At 46.1% G+C, this 18,686-nt stretch overlaps 1 protein-coding gene across 12 annotated transcripts in view; it reads right to left on the bottom strand.

The window, feature by feature from the left end:
- Window positions 1–18,686, bottom strand: part of GLYR1 (glyoxylate reductase 1 homolog) — a 61,938-nt gene that overhangs the window by 8,187 nt on the left and 35,065 nt on the right. For 11 of the 12 annotated variants that reach the window (XM_054992411.1, XM_054992415.1, XM_054992418.1 and 8 more), the window contains 3 exons: window positions 17,459–17,560; window positions 15,457–15,619; window positions 14,451–14,630 (listed from right to left, as the gene is read on the bottom strand). In XM_054992411.1, the coding sequence (XP_054848386.1) occupies window positions 14,451–14,630; window positions 15,457–15,619; window positions 17,459–17,560 (445 nt within the window). The remainder of the gene's footprint in view (window positions 1–14,450; window positions 14,631–15,456; window positions 15,620–17,458; window positions 17,561–18,686) is intronic. The other variant, XM_054992412.1, reaches the window with a different exon arrangement.

Below are 18,686 nucleotides of genomic sequence, written 5' to 3'. Positions count from 1 at the left end.
GGGGGAACCTTGATTAATCTTGGGTATATTTTCACATTCCACTTTCCTATCTGCTATCAACTGCTTCTTGCCTCCACTAGGGGTGTGCACCGTCCCCTGTCCGCCCCGCAAAAAAACCCAACAGGTTATCTGGATCCAAGTTTCAGGGATATAAACCCCACCCCCCCCTTGAAATCAGGGTCAGAGTCTCTGATTGGGTTAGAGAATCCCAGATTTATCCAGCCATATAAGGGAAAATGTCTGGGGGAGCTGGGAGGCATTTTTAAAGCAAAGTCAACTAAATCTGCAGAGAACCTACTCCTGACTGTCCACTAAAGACCACCAAAATTTCAGGAAGATTGAACCCTGAGGTCCAATACTATGGACCCCTGAACTAGCTGCTCCCAACTACTCTCCACTGTTTCCTATGGGGGGATTTCCAAGGCTTTTAAATGTCTCTGTTTGTACCCCCTACACACATTTGGGATTCTCTAGTCTGACATTAAAAATCCCTTGCAAGCTTAACCAACAAAGCCCAACAGATCCAAACTACAGCAAGGAAACCAATGTCAGTCCTGAGAATACCAATGTCAAACCAGAGAATCTCAAGCAAGGGGGAGCAAGTTGTGGAGTTTATAAGGCAGTTGGCGGCAGTGGCTTGAATGCCTCTTTTGGAGCTCAGGTGGGGGTGAAGGGGTGGAATGGGATGGAAATCCACTCTGCCTGCTGTGTCCTCCCCTGTCTTGCACCACTGTCCTGCTGCAGCACGGAGCTCAGTCTGGCTGCATTCCCGTCCCTACCCTCATGCTCGCTGCCTGCTGCAGCCGAATAATCTGGTCCAGCAAAGTCCAGCTGCCTGGACTGAAAACAGTGTTGCACTTCCTTGCAACTGTTGTTTGTCTAGGTCTTCATGCAGGCACACACTGGGACTGCACATGCGCAGGCCTGCCGACTAGAAAAGATTCTTTAGCCCTAAAAGACCAGGAGGAGGTGCTTTGCCTCTACTGCGCACGTGCAGGAGTTTGCCGCTAACGCAGGTAGGGGGCGAAGCGTCCCCATTCCCCTCAGTTCTCCTGAGCCACTGGATGTATAATGCAGTAAAAGAAACACACTCACGGCGGGGTAGGAGGGAGGGAATGTGTGCCTGCATGAAGACCTAGACGAACAACAGTTACAGGTAAGTGCAACACTGTTTTCGTCTTCGGTCTTCAGTGCAGTCCCACATTGGGAGTTTAGCAAGCTACTCACCAATGGAGGAAGGTGTGAGTAGGTCAACCAACCAAGGAATGCAGGACAGCTGTTCCCACTGCTGACACCTTTTTGGTATTTGTGTCACCAGCATAGTGCTTTACTAAGTTATATCAGCTGCATAGTGCTGAAGAGGGACCTTTCATGGGGAAAAATGCCAACAAGGCTTGTATCATATTCAAGTATGTTCTGATCATCATGGTTCACGCGATCTTCACTTCATTGGAGCAGAGTTTACTAACTTGGGAGACCCTTATGGTGTCCAGAATAATGCACAAGAAGGCGTTCAGGTTTGCGAACCTTTTGGTTCTTTTATAAAAATTCCTTCTTCATACTCAACCTGTGTAATTTATGTTCTGCTATAGAAGCACCACTAGAGAAAAAAACAGATGAAATTTTGACACCACCTCTGGGTTGAATTTGAGACTGATGTGCCAGACAAATGCATTTGGAAGAATTGAATAAATGGGGAGTCAGCCAGAATGGAAGATTTGTAGTCACTTACCGTGAAGCTTCCTTTCTCAGTGGTCCAGAAGTGGGGCAGTCCTTACTTTTGAGATATAGCTCCTCCTCTCCCAACGCAGGGTCAGTCAGCTGATTTTGATCCCAGAGGGGAGGGGCTTGTCCCTGGAATCACCTGTCTGTTCCCAAGCCCTGACTCCCCGTCACAATATCAAGAGGGAAAATAACTCCCCTCAATTTTTAAAAAATAAATAGAAAGGGCCCTCCCTTGAATCCGCTGGGAGGAAGACTATTATCCTAACTCTTCATCCAATCCTAGAAGCCACCCCGAAAAAACTTGGGTGGGCAGGATTGCCCCACTCCTGGACCACCAAGACAGGGTTGCCACTAAAATTTTATTTTTCATTTCCCTGACTTTGCCTGACCAACATTTGTCAATTTCCCTGATCACCATTCAAATATAACCACAAGTTAAAAAATGAATAGGTTGTGTTGCATTAACGCAAGGCTTAATGAAATGTTCCACTCTACAACTACACAAGTCTCAACTGCAAAAATATTTGTCAAAGTAAGAGATTTAATATTAGCTTCTTTCAACATTAACTGCAGCAACATGTTTAGCAATTACACCAAGATACAAACTTCAATTCAAGTAAACTCTGAATTCTAACAAATGACATAACATTTTTGTTATTGTTTTAAAGGTACACTAAAAATTATATAAACGTTCTATCTAAAATGTTTTCTCTGAAGCCACATTACGAAACTTATAGTTTTGAAATTGCAGTAATAAGCAAGTTAGAAATTAGAATACAAGTAATCTGTTATTAAAGAATGAAGATTTAAGATATAAAACTATCACTTCTACTGTTTTCTCTTTTTATTCTGTAACTCTTTTAGTTTCTCGTCAATTGTTTCCTCTTCCATTTTGGCTTCTTCTCTCAGTCTTTTTTTTCACATTTTCAAGATGTTTAATTTGTCCCTCAAGTTTCTTTTCTTCTGAATTTCTTCTTGTTGCTTATGGTGTTGAGCCACAATCTCCAGCAATCGTTTTCATGAAAGCCATTTTGCACTTCATGAGTGGATCTTGCATTGCAGCTTTTATTCAAATTGCAGGTTTACTGTGGGGGAGTTTTGCTTCTTCCACATACTTCTTGATGTTGTCAAAAACAGTCATAGCTCTATCAAGGCACTTAACATTCTCCAATCACCTAGTGGAGCAAAACTTCAGGGGAATAGTGTGCTTCCAGTCATAGCAGTGTATGATGCCCTTGAACAGATAATACATGTTGTGCAAGACAGAATTCAGGTTCCATTTTACTGCTTGCAATCCTGTTTTAAAAGACCCATGTACAATATGAAGGCTACGAGTTCCAAAGTCAATCAGTTCTTTTCCTTCTTCTTTACAGTCAAGGTTGGTTTTAATTTCTTCTTTTAGTTTTTTCAGAAAAAGGTGGTTTACATTTGGCCCATCTATAGATACTTGTAATAATTTTGCAACTGATAAAGAAGACATGCCTTCTTGAAACTTCTGAAGAAGGTCTTCAGCAGTAGCAGTTTGAAGAAAAACACTGGTTAGATACCATGTGGAAACTTTATGACAGTAATCATCCCAAAAACGAACCACTAAATCCACCTCTCCCTTTTGAACCACCTTATTCAAAGCTTCGTCAAAACAGATAACAAATGTTTGCCATTGTTTCAGCTGTTTCAGTAAAAGATCTAAGAAATACGGTGCCAAACCAAAAGCGACAACATACATTGCTTTTGTTTTTCCAAGATGAAACTGTTGAGCTATCTGGCTATCTGAGAACATTTGCTTGAATAACTCACTGATGTTGTTACAAGAGTTAAATGACATCTTCTTCATCACCAGTTGCAAAGCCCACAGGCACTCTGCTGTCCTGACACAGTCCTTGATTACATAGGCAGCCATACTAGTTTGTGTGGTGGGTAATTCTTTGCCTTTTTCATCACTTTGATCAGTTTTCCAGTTTCGCAGGGGCTGTCTCTTCACCTTCTCTGGTTTTACTGTCTGAACTTGTACTTGGATTTGAACCTAAACATATTGCAATGGACTGTTGACTTGATTTAATTTTCAGGTTCTTCTGATGTAATGGTCCTTGTGCATGAGACTCCACAGCTCTAATTCCCATGTTACTTAGTTCGAAAGTTTTGTAGCACACTTTACAATAACCTTTGCATTTGTCTCCAGCAACTGGTGATAGCCATGGAACGAAGTCAGGATGAAGTTTGAAATCCAGCCACTGCATATTAAAAACTGTCCTCTTAGAAGCCATCTTCAAAATGTGGTTTCAGATACAGCCGTACACAGAACCACATGCCTGACACCAGGGCTTTTTTTCAGCTGGAACGTGGTGGAACGGAGTTCCGGAACCTCTTGAAAATGGTCACATGGTTGGTGGCCCCGCCCCGATCTCCAAACAGAAGGAAGTTTAGATCTCAACTTCCCCCTGTCTGGAGATCAGGGGGCGGGGCCACCAGCCACGTGACCATTTTCTCCAAGGGCAACCCACTGAGTTCCACCACCTCTTTTCCCAGAAAAAAAGCCCTGCCTGACACCAAGATGTTAGCAGATTTGTTTCTGGCAAGTAGGAACTTTCCAAAGCTGGGAAAGTTTCACTTTCACTTTCTGGTTTCAGAAAGTGTAATGAGCAGATAAGCAGCAAGAAAGGAGGTGGAGTTTCTGCAATCTAGAGAAGCAGACAACCCTCATTTGCAACCTTTATGCATGGGAGAAGTCAGGAAAGAGGGTGAGAGAGCTGGTACTCTGTAAACTCCAGCAGGAACAAGCAATCACATTTGCAAAATTTACTTTGTATGGTGCAGAGTAGAAAGTGCTAGTTGTCTGTGAAATCCAACAGCGGCAAACTCATTTGCAACTCTGTGCTGGGTTTAGCAGGAGACAAAACATCCATTCCATACACAAGCATGACCCCAAAACATATTTCTCTTTAGATGCAAGTTAAATGCAGTACTAGCAGGTAGGGATGAAAAGAGATGTTTAAAGTTTGTATACTGCTAAACGTTTAAACTCGCCTTGCTTTGCAAATGCTACAGGCAGACCTTGGAAACCATGTAGGGACAGAGCTCAACAAACACATTAGGCTGGTTGCTGGGGGTGGAGCTGAGAAAAAGGTGGAGCTGGGAAAGGGCATCATTAAGTTTTACTTGTATTCTGCTACTTCTCTATTCCAGTTGCCACAAGAACAGATCATGCTCTTGCAGCAGCAGGTCAAAAATCCACTGCTTGAATATATTTTAATCACAATTTCCCTGACTTTCCCTGACTTCAGACCAATTTCCCTGACCAATTTCCATTTCTCTGACTTTCCCGAAAGTGGCAACCATGCAAGAAAGGAAGCTTCACAGTAAGTGAATATAAATCTTCCTAGGTGGTCCTAGGAGTGGGGCAGTCCTTACTTTTGGGACATACAAGAGCAGTGTGCCCCAGAGTGGGTAGTCCGGCTTCCAGGCCTAGGGGGTAAGTTGTAGTACCCTCCTGCTGATGGTTGTCTCTGGGGAGGACAACTTATCTATCCTATATTTCTTGATGAGAGAATATACTGATTTCCATGTTACTACCTTATCAATCGTTTCTAACGACTAAAGGATTTATAGGTTGCCTGTGTCATTGGTTCCCTTAGTGAGTGCGCCCTGACGTCTATGGGCATCCCCAGACCTCTAGGTTGACATGCCAGAATTATGTACCCTCTGCTTTACCTACTTAGCCAAGAAAAGGACACTCTCTGTCCCAAGGAGGACTTCCTGCAAACACACAACTAGCGTTCCAGACTTGTGAAAAACTGTTTAGTCCTGCCCAAGTGGAATCTCACATCTCTATGTATATCAAGGTAGTGAGGTTTTTTTCTTCCCGTGCTTTGGATTAGGTTAGAAGGAGGGAAGTACTATCTCTCCTGTCCTATGAAAACATGGAGTTCACCTTTGGAAGAAAGTTGGTTTTGTTCATAACTTGCTCCACCATCTTGGAGGAAAGGGCATGGATCTCTATCTACTGCTAGTGCCTGCCATTCTGACACTTGTCTAGCTGATTTTATTCTCATCTGAAAGATGGCTTTAAAGGTCAGTTCCTTTAGGGGACATGAGGTCATAGGCTCAAGGCATCTTTTGTATAATGCTCTCAATACCAGATTAAGATTTCACGTAGGAAAAAACCAGTGAATCCTTGGAAGATTCGACAATGAGGTCCCCTTTTAGAATCCATTGCCATGAAGGTGATATATAAGGGAACGTCCCTTCCTAGAACTCCTAATTGTTGGGATGGTCACTACCTGTTGTCTAAGGGTGCTGGTATTAAGACTTTTCTTCAACCCCTTTTGAAAGTTAGTAACTCCCTAATTAGCCCCAAAAGGTTACATAACTCTCTCGCTCTCTCTGTGGAACTCTTCCTAGAGGTTAACATAGTACCAATCATGCCTTCTGCTTAAGTCCAACCCTATTAGCTGTTTGAGTTCGACCTCCACACTGTGAGGCCGATCAGGGGTGTCATATTGATCCCTGCATCAATGGACCCTCCCTTTAGTGGAGGTGCCCGCGATCCACGCTTGAAAGATTCTTCAGGTTTTGAGACCATGTCTTTCTGGACCTGAAGGTTGCTATTAGCATCACTTCTGCACTTTGCCGTGTGATCTTCTGAACAGCTCTGTGCAATAGCTGTACTGTGGAAGACATACAGAACGTGTGAAGGCAGCTTGCTGCTCACATCATCTATCCCTATGATTTGAGGGTTTCTTCTTCTTGCGCCTTGTCAAAAACTGTGGCAGACCAGTTAGGGAATCCCTCTGGATAGCATCCATTCTGCTTGGTTCATCACTCTCTGACTTAGCTAGTCCACCTCGGAGTTGTTCTCTGTATAAACATATGGGAAGATGTGGGAAGATTCTGACATTCCACCACACTGTGTCTTATGGCTCCGAGTTCCAAAAGGTTTACCCTGTTGATCATTTGTCCTTCAGCCAGATGCCCTATGCCATTCTTCCTTGGGTGTGGGATCCCCATCCCCAAAGATGTGTCCATGGTCATCACTGTTCTCTCTGGTTCCCTGAGTGGGACACCCTCATGGGACTGAATGAGGTACAGCCACTGGTTGTTTTCCTGTTTTAGGATCTCTGGCAAGTCAACTATCTTGGACCCCTTGTGATCTAACACCCCATGGTATAGCAACAGGCATCTCTGAAGTGCACAGGTCAAGATGTCGTTTGGATATGGGAAAGGAGCCACTCTCCGTGGCCTAGCTATGCCACCCTAGGTGGCGTTTTCAGCTCAAAGAAAAGGGCCCAATGTTGGAAGTGCCTCTGAGAGATCGATGGAAGCCAATCTCTCTTTTGAATGGCAGTTAAGACAAATTTTAACCTTTCCGTTCTGACCTTCTTGTTCCTAGGCATCTATGTTATTTGACCAAATTCCTTTGGGTCTAGAGGAAAAGGGACAAGGTGGCACAGAATTGAATTCCACTGGTCACAGTATCCAACACTGCATGTTTTTTATTATTGGCTGCCAAGGGTTTGCCAAGCAATGTAAGCATCCCCCCACCCCCAAACACCATTGTGCCTGCTGCCTTGGTGTAGACACAATGAGTTCCCTTCTTTGGCCCTTTCTGACCGGATTTGTTGAGGGAGAACGTACTACCCTCCTCTCGATGTTTGGTCTGCTTTCCTTTATTCAGAGTTTCTCCAGACAGGTTGATATCTTTGAAAGGAACTGCGGTTACTTTGGCTTTGGGGCAAATGGTCCACGTTCGAATTTCTAAGCTAAGTGTTGTGCTGGTTACCTGAAAAACCATGGTTCTTGTTGACCACAGCATAGCATATTGCCAGGGCTATTTTCTTAGTTTTGCTCTTTGGCTCTTTAAAGGAGTTTACTGCTCACTGAAGCCAGGTCTGAGACCCGAGAGAATGTGACTCTAGGAAGAAGTGGAGCTGTCATCAATGCTCTGAAGGATGTAGTGGAAATTTCCAATTTTCTGTGCATAGCCAGTTCAAACCACTTGATGCTGGAATCCTAGGTAGTGTTGTAGTGATCTGAGAGCTTGATCCTCTCAGATCCTGGAACAAATGTGTAAGACTTGCGGGGGGGGGGGAGGAAGAGTAGTTAGTTTTGCCAGAGTTTCCCTCTTAGACTTCTACAAGTATAAGAGACTACTGGAAGAGAATCCCTGATGGGGTTATTCCTGATTCTAGGAAGGATTCTATCCAACTCCCTAGTCCTTAAGGGAGAAGACTCCAGGATCCTCAATCACCTTAGGGAGCCTTCTAGGACACGGCTCCTGAGGGAGACCTGCTAGGGAATTTCCCCTTCTTTTAACAGCTCCCCTTTCTTAACTGATAGCTCAGGGTCCTCAGGTTGAAGGCTTAACTGAGATATGTGCTCTTAATGGCCCTTACCTCCTCTTTAATCTGGGGGGGGGGAGAGATCCCTTTACCTATCTGGAGTTAGACCCCCACACTGGAATGCCTCTCTTGCCCATCTGAGAGTCTAGCCGCTAGACTATTTATTGGTGTGCCTTCAGGACTGCTTTGAATTCCTTATTTCCATTCTGGGCCATGCCAGTTTGTTAAATAGTAACTATGGCTGCGACTATGTAAATAGGGGGCATGTAATTTCTTTCCCCTTAGTGGTGGAAAATGTCATCTAGTCATAGTTGCCTCTGCAACACTGGTCTTTTTTGGAGGTCTCGTATCCAATTGCTAATCAAAGCCAACCCTGCTGAAGGTACTGAGATCTGATGAGATCTGGCTTGCCTGGCCTAACCAAGCCAGGGGTGGTGATTAGACATGGGCACAAACAGAAAAAAAACCCGAACACTCTGTTCGTCATTCATTGCCATCCACGAACAACGAACATGGACGAACATGAACTGTTCCCGGGCATGTTCGTTGTTCGTGGGGGCCAGAACCACCCCCACGGCAGGGATTCTTCCCTGCCGCCTGCCAGCTGATAGTTTAAAAGGGCCCTGTCCTGGCAAAAACAGCAGTGTCTGCTGGCAGCTACTTTGAGAGGTTACCAACTGACCGTCCCAATGTCCAATATCCACCAAATTTGCAGGGGACATAGTCCTCACTGTCCTCTGAAGACCCCGCAAGTTTCAGAGAGATTGCACCCGGAAAGGCATGATCCACAGGTCTCCCTGTTGGCTGTCATTTTCTCTTCACAGTGGCAAAAATGGGACTCTCTGCTGGAAGTACTTTGAAGGGTTGAAGCCAGAAGGAAAGGCAGAAGGAGTTCAGACAGAGTTCAGTCCCAGGCCTCCGGTTGCCAAGGGGATTAACTGCAGGTGCCAGACTGTCTGGCTTGACGAACGACGACCACCTGTTCATTTAGGATGGGGCATCATGAACAGCTTGTTCTCGAACAGCAGATTGGGCTGTTCGTGGGTTTTTTCTGTTCGTAATGCTGTTCATGCCCATTTCTAGTTATAATAAGGTCAGAATTATCATTATTCCCCCTGAACCGCTAGGTAATTGAGACTGGTTTACCCAAGGTCAGCCACCGAGTTCAAGCCATTATGGGACTCGAACCAGCAGGGTAATGATTCATGGCCCAGCACAACCACATTATTACAGCAACTCACTTCAGGCTTCCTTGCCTGGTGGATGCAAACCCCAGACCTCCCTTTCACTAGTCTCTTGAGAGGCCCGGGAGTAGGCCGAGGCCTGGAAGTTGGGCAAGTCTAGGCCGCAGGCTTGCACTCTCTGAGGCCTGGAAGTTGGCTAGGCCTGCCTTTGCTGACATACCACCAGCAGAAAATTTTCCAGGCATTCTTGCCTAACGGGTTTTCCTTGGGCTTTTTCTCTTTCACTGGCCTGTTGAGAGGCCTAGAAGGGGCTGAGGCCTGGGAGTTTGGAAAGTCTAGGCTGCAGGCTTACACTTTTTGAGGCCTGTGAGGTGGCTAGGCCTGCCTTTGTTGACATTCTGCCAGCCAGGTCCTTGGGCCTTTTCTCTTTCACTGGCCTGTTGAGAGGCCCAAAAGAGAGCAGGGCCTGTGAGTCTGACACCACTAGGCTGCAGCTTTGAGCCCCCTGAGACCTGGGATGCGGCTGGGGTTTGCCATTACTAACATTGCTGCCAACCGAAATTTTCCCGCCAAAAGGAGAAATGAAAGTGAAAGTGCACCTCACAAGTCCCAGTGGAAAGAGAAACAAAAGAGGGCTCCGTTTTATTTAGGTCGAGCTGGCTCTGAGGCTTCTGCTACTCTTTTCTCCTCCCTCCTTCCTTTTGCGGCCTCTATTTCCCGCAGGATCAGTCTTACCGTGGTTCAGTTGGGGCTGCCGGGGTTGGAGCAGGTCCTTTGCTGCTGCTGGAGGCTGCTCCTTCCAAGCCTGAGGGAGTTCCCAATAATATCGGTCTCTACAACAGGCTACTGCAGACTCAAACACCGCACCCTCTGGCCATCTGAGAGGGGGTTCCTCCTAGCCCAAAGGTGGGGGACCTTGGTGGAGTTTTGCGGTTGTGGCCGTGTAACCTAGGAGAACCTAGGGACCTCCAGCTCTAATGCTCACCGTCGCTTTAAGCGAAATGGGGGTGGGGTAGGCGGTAGCGCCTTTCCCCTGCAAGCTCCACAGTGCCTGTAGACCTCGGCCTCCCTGAGTACTGGGATTACAGGCGCACGCCACCACGCCCGGCTCATCTCTGGCTGTTTCTTCTTCATCGGGATTGCTGCGCTCTGCAGAGCGTTGCTGAAGATGTCCTGCTCGGATGGCAGGGCCAGAAAGACTGGTGAATCTAGGGACAAGCCCCTCCCCTCCGGCTGACTGACCCTGCCTTCGGAGAGGAGGAGCTATATCCCAAAAGTAAGGACTGCCCTATTCCTAGGACCACCGGAGAAGAGTCATGAATTCCCCCTATCTTCTGGCCAACATTACAGGAACCCTAAACGCCACCTTCAGAGAGAAGAGGGGAAGGGGCAGGAAAGCATGGCTTCAAAAGTTGTTAATCTTATTTGAGAGAGAGAACCAGCAGAAGACTCCATAGAGGAACTGGAGGGATTCTCAGAGGAATGGTTATCAAAGATATTTCTGAGAAAACACAAGAAATATGGTAGGAGAAGAAAACATGTCATTGTTAATCCTACCATGAAAGGCTGATATGGCAGCTAACTGTAACAGAAGACACAAAGTGGTCCTAGTTATGAAGTCATACCAAATATTAAAATTAGTTGCTAAAGGTTGGGGAAAGGCAATAGTCCTTTAGGTTCTAACCATATTAGGAATCAATCCTACTTGTGACCATAAGATACGAAAAATACAATTTTGCAGGTATTCAAATGACCTGGTTCACCTCTTTGGAGAAAGAGGGTCTTGTGGGTTCAGTAGCTACATGGTCAGTTTCAGAGGTGCTATATCACAGTGCTATTCCTGACGTCTACACAGGGGGTCAGTTAGTATCGGGAAGCAGAGGCATCAATATTGGGACAGAGTCCCTGAAGCGGCATGGCCAAAAAAAGGTGAGTGGAATGCAATGAATGTGGAAAATTCAAATTCTGCAAGTATCCTTGTATCAGGGAAGTAGGTGGAACTATGAAGAAAAGCCTGTCCAAGGAATTTAGATGGGATCTGGTACCTGCTAGGGGACATAATTATTTAGTCCTTGCGATGCAAGGAAGTCCATGGTGGAGAAAATTCACAGATGAAATGTACAGGACATACTTGATACTACTCGCCCATCCATGATAATTGTGAACAGGTGCACTGAGCACCTCCACTCCGTGGTTTCTTTCTTTCTCCATCATATGCATGGTTGCAACAGGGCCTTATTTCCTACAACCTATACCCACAGAGCTGTGGTCTCTGTACAGGGAGTTAGTGGTGCCTTTCCTCCATGTTTGTTAGATAAGGTATTATCTCCTACAACCTATACCCACAGAGCTGTGGTCTCTGTGCAGGGAGTTAGTGGTGCCTTTCCTCCATGTTTGTTAGATAAGGTATTATCTCCTACAACCTATACCCACAGAGCTGTGGTCTCTGTGCAGGGAGTTAGTGGTGCCTTTCCTCCATGTTTGTTAGATAAGGTATTATCTCCTACAACCTATACCCACAGAGCTGTGGTCTCTGTGCAGGGAGTTAGTGGTGCCTTTCCTCCATGTTTGTTAGATAAGGTGTTATCTCCTACAACCTATACCCACAGAGCTGTGGTCTCTGTGCAGGGAGTTAGTGGTGCCTTTCCTCCATGTTTGTTAGATAAGGTGTTATCCATGGAAGTCTGAACCCTCCTGATGTGCAATAGAAATCATCCTCTTTTTATCCCCAGGGAGCGCTGTTAAGCATAACCAGGTTCAACACCTGATAACTACGACCGCAGTTCTGGACCTGGTCAAAGATTTCATAGCATGCCTTCCAGCTGTCCTCTGTTATTCCTTTGAAGGCCCCACATGGGGACTCTGGAAAGATCTGACTATAATTTGGGAGCTCCTTCTATGAAAGGAATTGCCTGAGCTTAGAGGGTTTGAGAATGGAAGTCACAAACAAGCATAGTTGCAGGAAGCTGCACACAGTTTATTTCCCCTTCTGTCAGTCCAAGGCAACAAGAGGACATGACAAAAAAACAGACTTAAACCTCCTCAGCAAGCAGGAAGGATGTGAAAGGCAGGTAAAGATGACAGGGCAATCATGCTGTTTAAAGTTATAGCGTTTTGCAATCTTCTGAGGAATGGTAAAAGTGGAGGAGGGTTGTTTTGCACCGGCTGCAAGCAAAGTGCAACAAGTCTTCCGTTGGTAGGAAGAGCTACGGGAGCAGGAGAGATGGAATAAAAGCGTGCAAGGCATTATTCACAGGTCTTGATTAGAGGTTGAAACAACGTGGGATCATTTTCCCACTGTCATCTGAACTCAGAAGTAGGTGCAGGCAGGGTGGAGGTGGAGCTAGGCCGTATGAGGAAGGAGCGGACAAACAGCTTGGGTCTGAAATCAACTGAAATCACTGCAACAGCGAGAATACTGGGGCAGCTAGTTTGCAAGTCCTGCCAGTTATATACAGGCACCAGGGTTGCTGTAGACCGAGGTGCACATAATTATGAGGCCCCTGAGAAAACTGTAGGAACTAGTGAGTTCCACAGTGAGTTAGTTGCAATAAGATCCTCAAGTGGCAAGCGATCCCGCTCATCTCTTCTGAAATGGGATGTGAGGTGAGGAAAAAATCTAGGCAGACTAGTGTCCTCAACCTATACAAGAAAGGGTTAAGTCAGGCTTTAAAGCAGGTGGAGCATTCCAGACGAGTCAGATCTGATGAGTGACTTGATGAGCATCCAATAAGGATTAGTCGGAACCGACAGGGATTAGTTGGAACCGGCAGTCAGCGCCTCCTGTTTAGATTCGAAATGTAGCCATCAGAACTGGGTCAGATGGTTTGAAGTGGGCTGATTGTTCCAATGCAGCAGGTAGCTTTGCTATTGGATGCAGCCCTTGGAACTGGAGTGACATTTCAATTGGCTGGCAGTTTCATCGCGGCAGAAGACTTTGCTGCCGGATCTTGCCCTCAGAACCAGAGTGGATGGTTCAGAATGGGCTAGCAGATCCATCACGGCAGGTAACTTTGCTGCCAGATCTGGCCCTCAGAACTGGAGTTCACAGTACGAGTGGGCTGGCAACTTCATCACAGCAGGTATCTTTGCTGCCAGATCTGGCCCTTAGAACACAGTTTGAGTGGGCTGGTGGCTTCAACACAGCCAATATCTTTGCTGCCAGCATATATGAGCCAGGGAGAACCTTCTCGCATAACACTGCTTGAGCCAAGAAGCTCCCTTACTTCTAGCTTAGATGTGAACCTCTGGCAAAGTCTGCCTCCTGAAACGCCAGGGGTTTCAGCCAGATGCAGCAGATAATGATCCCGTTTCACAGCTAGAGGCATCTTTATTTCACATTGTAAACATTTCCATAAAAATGATTTTGAGCTGTGACAAGATCACACAGAAGAATAAAGCGGTAAGCGAGAGTAGAGCTAAGGAGAACCTCTCCTAATGGTGGCCAAAAAAGAACTGGGGGAATGAGGGCGCTCCGCCCCCGACCTGCGTTTGGTGGGAAACTCCTGTGTGTGTGTGTGTGTGCAGTAGAAGCGGAGTGCCCCCTTCCGGTCTTTTAAGAGCTAAAGAATCTTTCCAGTCAGCAGGCCTGTGCACGTGCAGTCCCAATGTATGCCTACACTGAAGACCGAAGACGAACCTGGGGTTCTTCTATGTGAACCAGCATATCTGGACTGTGCCAGATTGGCATGAATCTGGCTATTTGGCTGGTTCACAAACCACAACCATACTCTCCACACCACATTCAAATTCCACTCACTTAAAATGTGCAAGATCACCTCACAGTGACTCTTGTTATTGATCCACATAGCTCAATGTTTACTTGAATGGACAGACCCCAAGCAGAGGTTCTTCCTAGTACCACCAAGGCCTTTTTAGCTCAAGGTGCCAAGGACTGAATTGCCTGCTGAGCGAGGACCTCTCCCTTAGTGACTCTGTCATCACTCTGTCCACTTACAGCCTCAGCTGTGGCTACTGTTCAGGCAATGTGTGCCTATGGCCAGCCTGGTCAAACAACACGTTTCGCTTGGGTTTGGGGAGACCCAAGTTAAAGTCTCCTCAGTGCAACAAGCTCACCCTACACCTTCAGGGGAGACAATGAATTTGAGGAGCCCTGGAAGCCACCCACCCCCTTTAACACTACTCTGCAACTGGTTGGTGACACTTCACAAGCCAAGAGGAGAGGAAGGATGAGAGAGAACTTTACTTTGGCACTTCTGGTCCAAGAAGATGCTAGCGAGCTGTCCTTGGTTCAGGATATCCAGAAGGGTCTGCTGGGACTGACCAGTCACTTGGGCCAAAGTCAGTCCTTCTGCTATTGTAGCCATGAAGCTCCCTTGGACCATGTTTACAATGAGCATCATCTTGGCGGCATTGCCCACTTCCCCTGCATGGAAAAAAAGAGGCAATTTGGTGGAACAGCTTTCCATAACTACTGCTCCCTGCAAAGGTACTGCTCCCCCACCCTGAGCCTGGATCACTGGGATCCAAAACCCTTTGGAATAACATCCAGCAACACCTGTTATTCCTTCTGCTGTGGGTTAGGAGAGCAACTGAGATACTTCTCTCGTCCCAAGACTTTTTGTTCCGTAAAATGCCAAGGGGAAAAAAACCAACTGGGGCAGGTTATACAGACTTTGGTGGTGCAGCTTCCACTGTATCAGTTTTCTCACCATGCAATGCCACAGTTCCTCACTGGTTTTAAGCAACCCCAATATATCTACCCCATATTCTTTAAACTGGTAGAGTCTGAGATGGTGGATTGAGTTTAAGATGTTTGTTGGCACTGAACACCTAGAATGGTACAAGCCTTGGCTCTATTCAAGATCGCCTTGTGAAACACAGGGTTAATCCCACCCTCCCAATGCATGTTAACATACATAAGAATCCTGGTTCGTAGCAGTGATTGGTCTCCTAAGTACAAGGCTACTACTTCCTCAGAAGAATGCAAAAGGTGGCAATATAATAAAACAGTGGAGAAAATAATTCCCTCCCTTTCACAAGTTGTCTATTTACAGCTTGAATTGATAGCACCAATGACAATTTTCTGTTCTCTTGACTAAACCATGCTTCCTTCCACCTCTGTGCATGGGGATACAAGCTTGCCTTGGTCCTACATGAACAGAAAATTGTGTGGGTAAGTGAATCGTGCTGGCATCTGTGTAAGATTAATCTATCAAAATTCCCTTTAATCTTGGAATGGAGAGTATTACCTAGGAAAAATGAGGTCTTCCCCATGGCCTGGAAACAACTACTACAGTCTTCATACAAGCCCCTATCCCCAGCAGCTAAGATCACCAGCATTCCATCATTAGATAACTGTTGATTCCCTGAAACAGGTGCTTCCAGGAAGCGACCACCTCTGGATACAATCACCTGGAAGGGGCAACAGAAAAAGAGAGTTCCCCAATTACGTATGCATATACAAGACACACACAAGCTATACAAGCCAAGATACCAAAAAGGAATACAGCATCAGTCATCCAGAAAACCAGAGAGGAAAATAAAGAAAAGCCAGTTGACCTATTAATTTTTTCTGCATTTTTACCTGGCTTTTTAGCAAAGAGCTGCTGTGATGACAAAACATGTCCTAATCTCACTCTGTTATAAATGACTGTGTCAGTAATAGAATGACAGTGCAGTGTTTGAGAAAAACATAACAGGGGGTTCCAAATAGAGATGGGCACAAACAGGGGAAAAAACCAAACACGATGTTCGTTGCCATCCACAAACAGGGATTCACGAACATCGATGGACATGACATGTTCACGAAGATGTTTGTAGTTGGAGGTTCGTGGGAGCCAGAATGGCCCCCTTGGGACTAAGGTGAACTTGAACCGGGGAAAGGAGAGTCCATGGGTCTCCCCCTTTCACGTCATTTTCTGTTTACAGTGGCAAAAAACGGACTGTCTGCTGGAAGCCAATTGAGGAGTTACAAACTGACCTTCCTTCCCAATGTCCAATACCCACCAAATTTGCAGGAGAAATAGTCCTCACTGTCCTCTGAAAACCCCCGAAGTTTCAGAGAGATTGCACCCTGAGAAAGGCATGATCCATGGGTCTTCCCCTTTCATGTCATTTTCTCTTCACAGCAGCAAAGACTGGACTGTCTGCTGGAAGCTACTTTGAGGGGTTACAAACTGACCTTCCCAATGTCCAATACCCACCAAATTTGCAAGTTTCAGAGACATTGCACCCCGAGAAAGGCATGATCAATGGGTCTCCCCCTTTCATGTCATTTTCTCTTCACAGTGGCAAAAACTGGACTGTCCGCTGGAAGCTATTTTGAGGGGTTACAAGCCAGAAGGAAAGCCAGAAGGAGCTCAGACAGAGTTCAGACAGTCCATGCCTATGTTGCCAGGGGAACTGATTGAAAGGCACCAGACTGTCTGGCTTTATGAATGGCTGACGAACGCCACAAAGAGGACTTGGAACGAACACGTTTGCTGGGAAATGGAGCCTCACGAACAGCTTGCTCGCGAACAGCAGATGGAGCTGTCCGTGGCTTTTTTTTGTTCGTATTGCTGTTCGTGCCCACCTCTAGTTCCAAGACAGGAGACATGCTTTGGGGAGAAAGAAAACAGGCACATTTTGCAGTTGAGGTGCCCTGGGCTAAGCAAATAAACATGTTAAAAATTCTTACTTCTTGTTGCTTGTTTTACTAATGACACAGTTTTGTGTATTTAAGCATTTTTGGGCGCCAGCATGGATTAAAAAGAAACAAAAAAGCAGGGTGTAACTAGGCTAAATCTTTGACCACAGCTGTCACTTTCTAGTCATTTGGGTGGTGGGGGACATGCTAGTTTTCTCATTCTTAAATTGCCTCAAACCACTTGGAACAGGACTCAGTTTTTAATTGCTTTTTGAGACTGCTCACAAAGAAACTCCCCACTATCTTCTTCCCACTAACATAAAATGCAAGAATCTCGTATCAGTTAACAATGAACAAGTGACATACTTTGCTATGCGTTATAAACAACTGTTTATTCTTTCCTTCTCTCATGCCACCCTGCTCCCTCTCCTCCCTCCTGGTCCTGCAGTCTGCCTGGCAAGAAAGTTGTAACTCACTCTGGAGTCTTGACCTGCAGTATGAGAATCCCTGCCCGAGAACAATAATGCTGAGGAGAACACACTACATTGACTGAGAGGGAAGCCCATGCAATGCCACCAGGGCCACCCTGACAAGCACCTGACGTTCAAGTCCAGTGTGGTTACCTGGGCCAGCTCCGTAACAGTGTCTGCATCCACGGTGGACATGTCCACATAGCATTTCCCGGGACGTATCCCCTGGAGTACTCCACTAGGACCAAGCACCAGCTGTGGGAACAGAAGAGCGGTAAAGCAATAGGGTGTCTGCAAAGGACCTCCAATCTTACCATTGCCTAAAGCTTATTCAGCTGACTGCCTCCTGAAACCCCACAAGTCTTGCACAGCTTCAAAATCAGTTGCCCCACAGAATGCTGATGGCTCAAGGAAGTCAGGAGTTAGGTGCTTTAGAAGGGGGCATTTGTATTCTGCCAGGAAAAGACTAACACTCGGCTGAGGAAGGGGCAATCAGGTCTCCCTCCAGTGTATGATGAAATACACTGAGAAAAAGCAGACCTCACAGAAACGAAGGTTAATGTCCTAGGCGGCATTTAACATCAGCAAAGCAAGTCTCAAAGCCTGTGTGCCCCGTCATGAATCCTAGCATGGGAAGGACACGACCCCCAACTCCCTATTCTGTTTCTGGATGGAATTCTCCATACCACCTCTCATGGATTGATTCATGCAGCCCAAAGAATGGGGAGGGGGGGGGCAGAATGCAGAGATGGAACAGGCTTACTGCATTAACACTACAGGGCAACAACTAGCAAGTAGGCATGCTGGCAGGCTGCTTTAAATGAGGGTTCTGGTGCGGAAAGGGAGGGAAAGATTAACTACTTTGGTTTATATTTACTTCCTAACTGAAGGAAGCTGAATGTTAACCACTGTACTCAATGCTGCTTTATCGTCTTGCCTTCCACTGTGAGTTGAGGGGAGGAGGAAGGTGCCAGGTAGGGCACCAATCTGGCCACCTATCAGCAAGCCTATCCTTGCAGCACAGACGGACAATCTTCTTCATCCCACCCTCCATTAAAATCCCTAGGCTTTTCATGGGCTAACTTCTACACCACAAACCTCCATCTGACCTCAACCTGTTCAAATGAGTTACAAACCCCACCTCTGGATCGTCTTAGGCAAGTCACACTCTCAGCCTCTGTTCCCCAACTGTAAAACAGGAACAAACAGTGACCTCTCAAAGGGTTGGCTGCTGTGAGGGAAAAGCTGCAAGAAGATCCTTTCAGACACTCTGCAACTGACACGGGGAGAACTATACCCACGGGACTGTTGTAAATCATTTCACAGACTGGGTACCGGTTCATTTTTATTTAAAGGAAAAATACACAGAGAGCGCTGTGTG

The sequence above is a fragment of the Eublepharis macularius genome, chromosome 12, assembly GCF_028583425.1.
Source record: "Eublepharis macularius isolate TG4126 chromosome 12, MPM_Emac_v1.0, whole genome shotgun sequence".
Lineage (NCBI taxonomy): Eukaryota > Metazoa > Chordata > Lepidosauria > Squamata > Eublepharidae > Eublepharis > Eublepharis macularius.
Note: the sequence above shows the minus strand (reverse complement) of the source record. Positions and strands in the feature narration are given on the sequence as shown.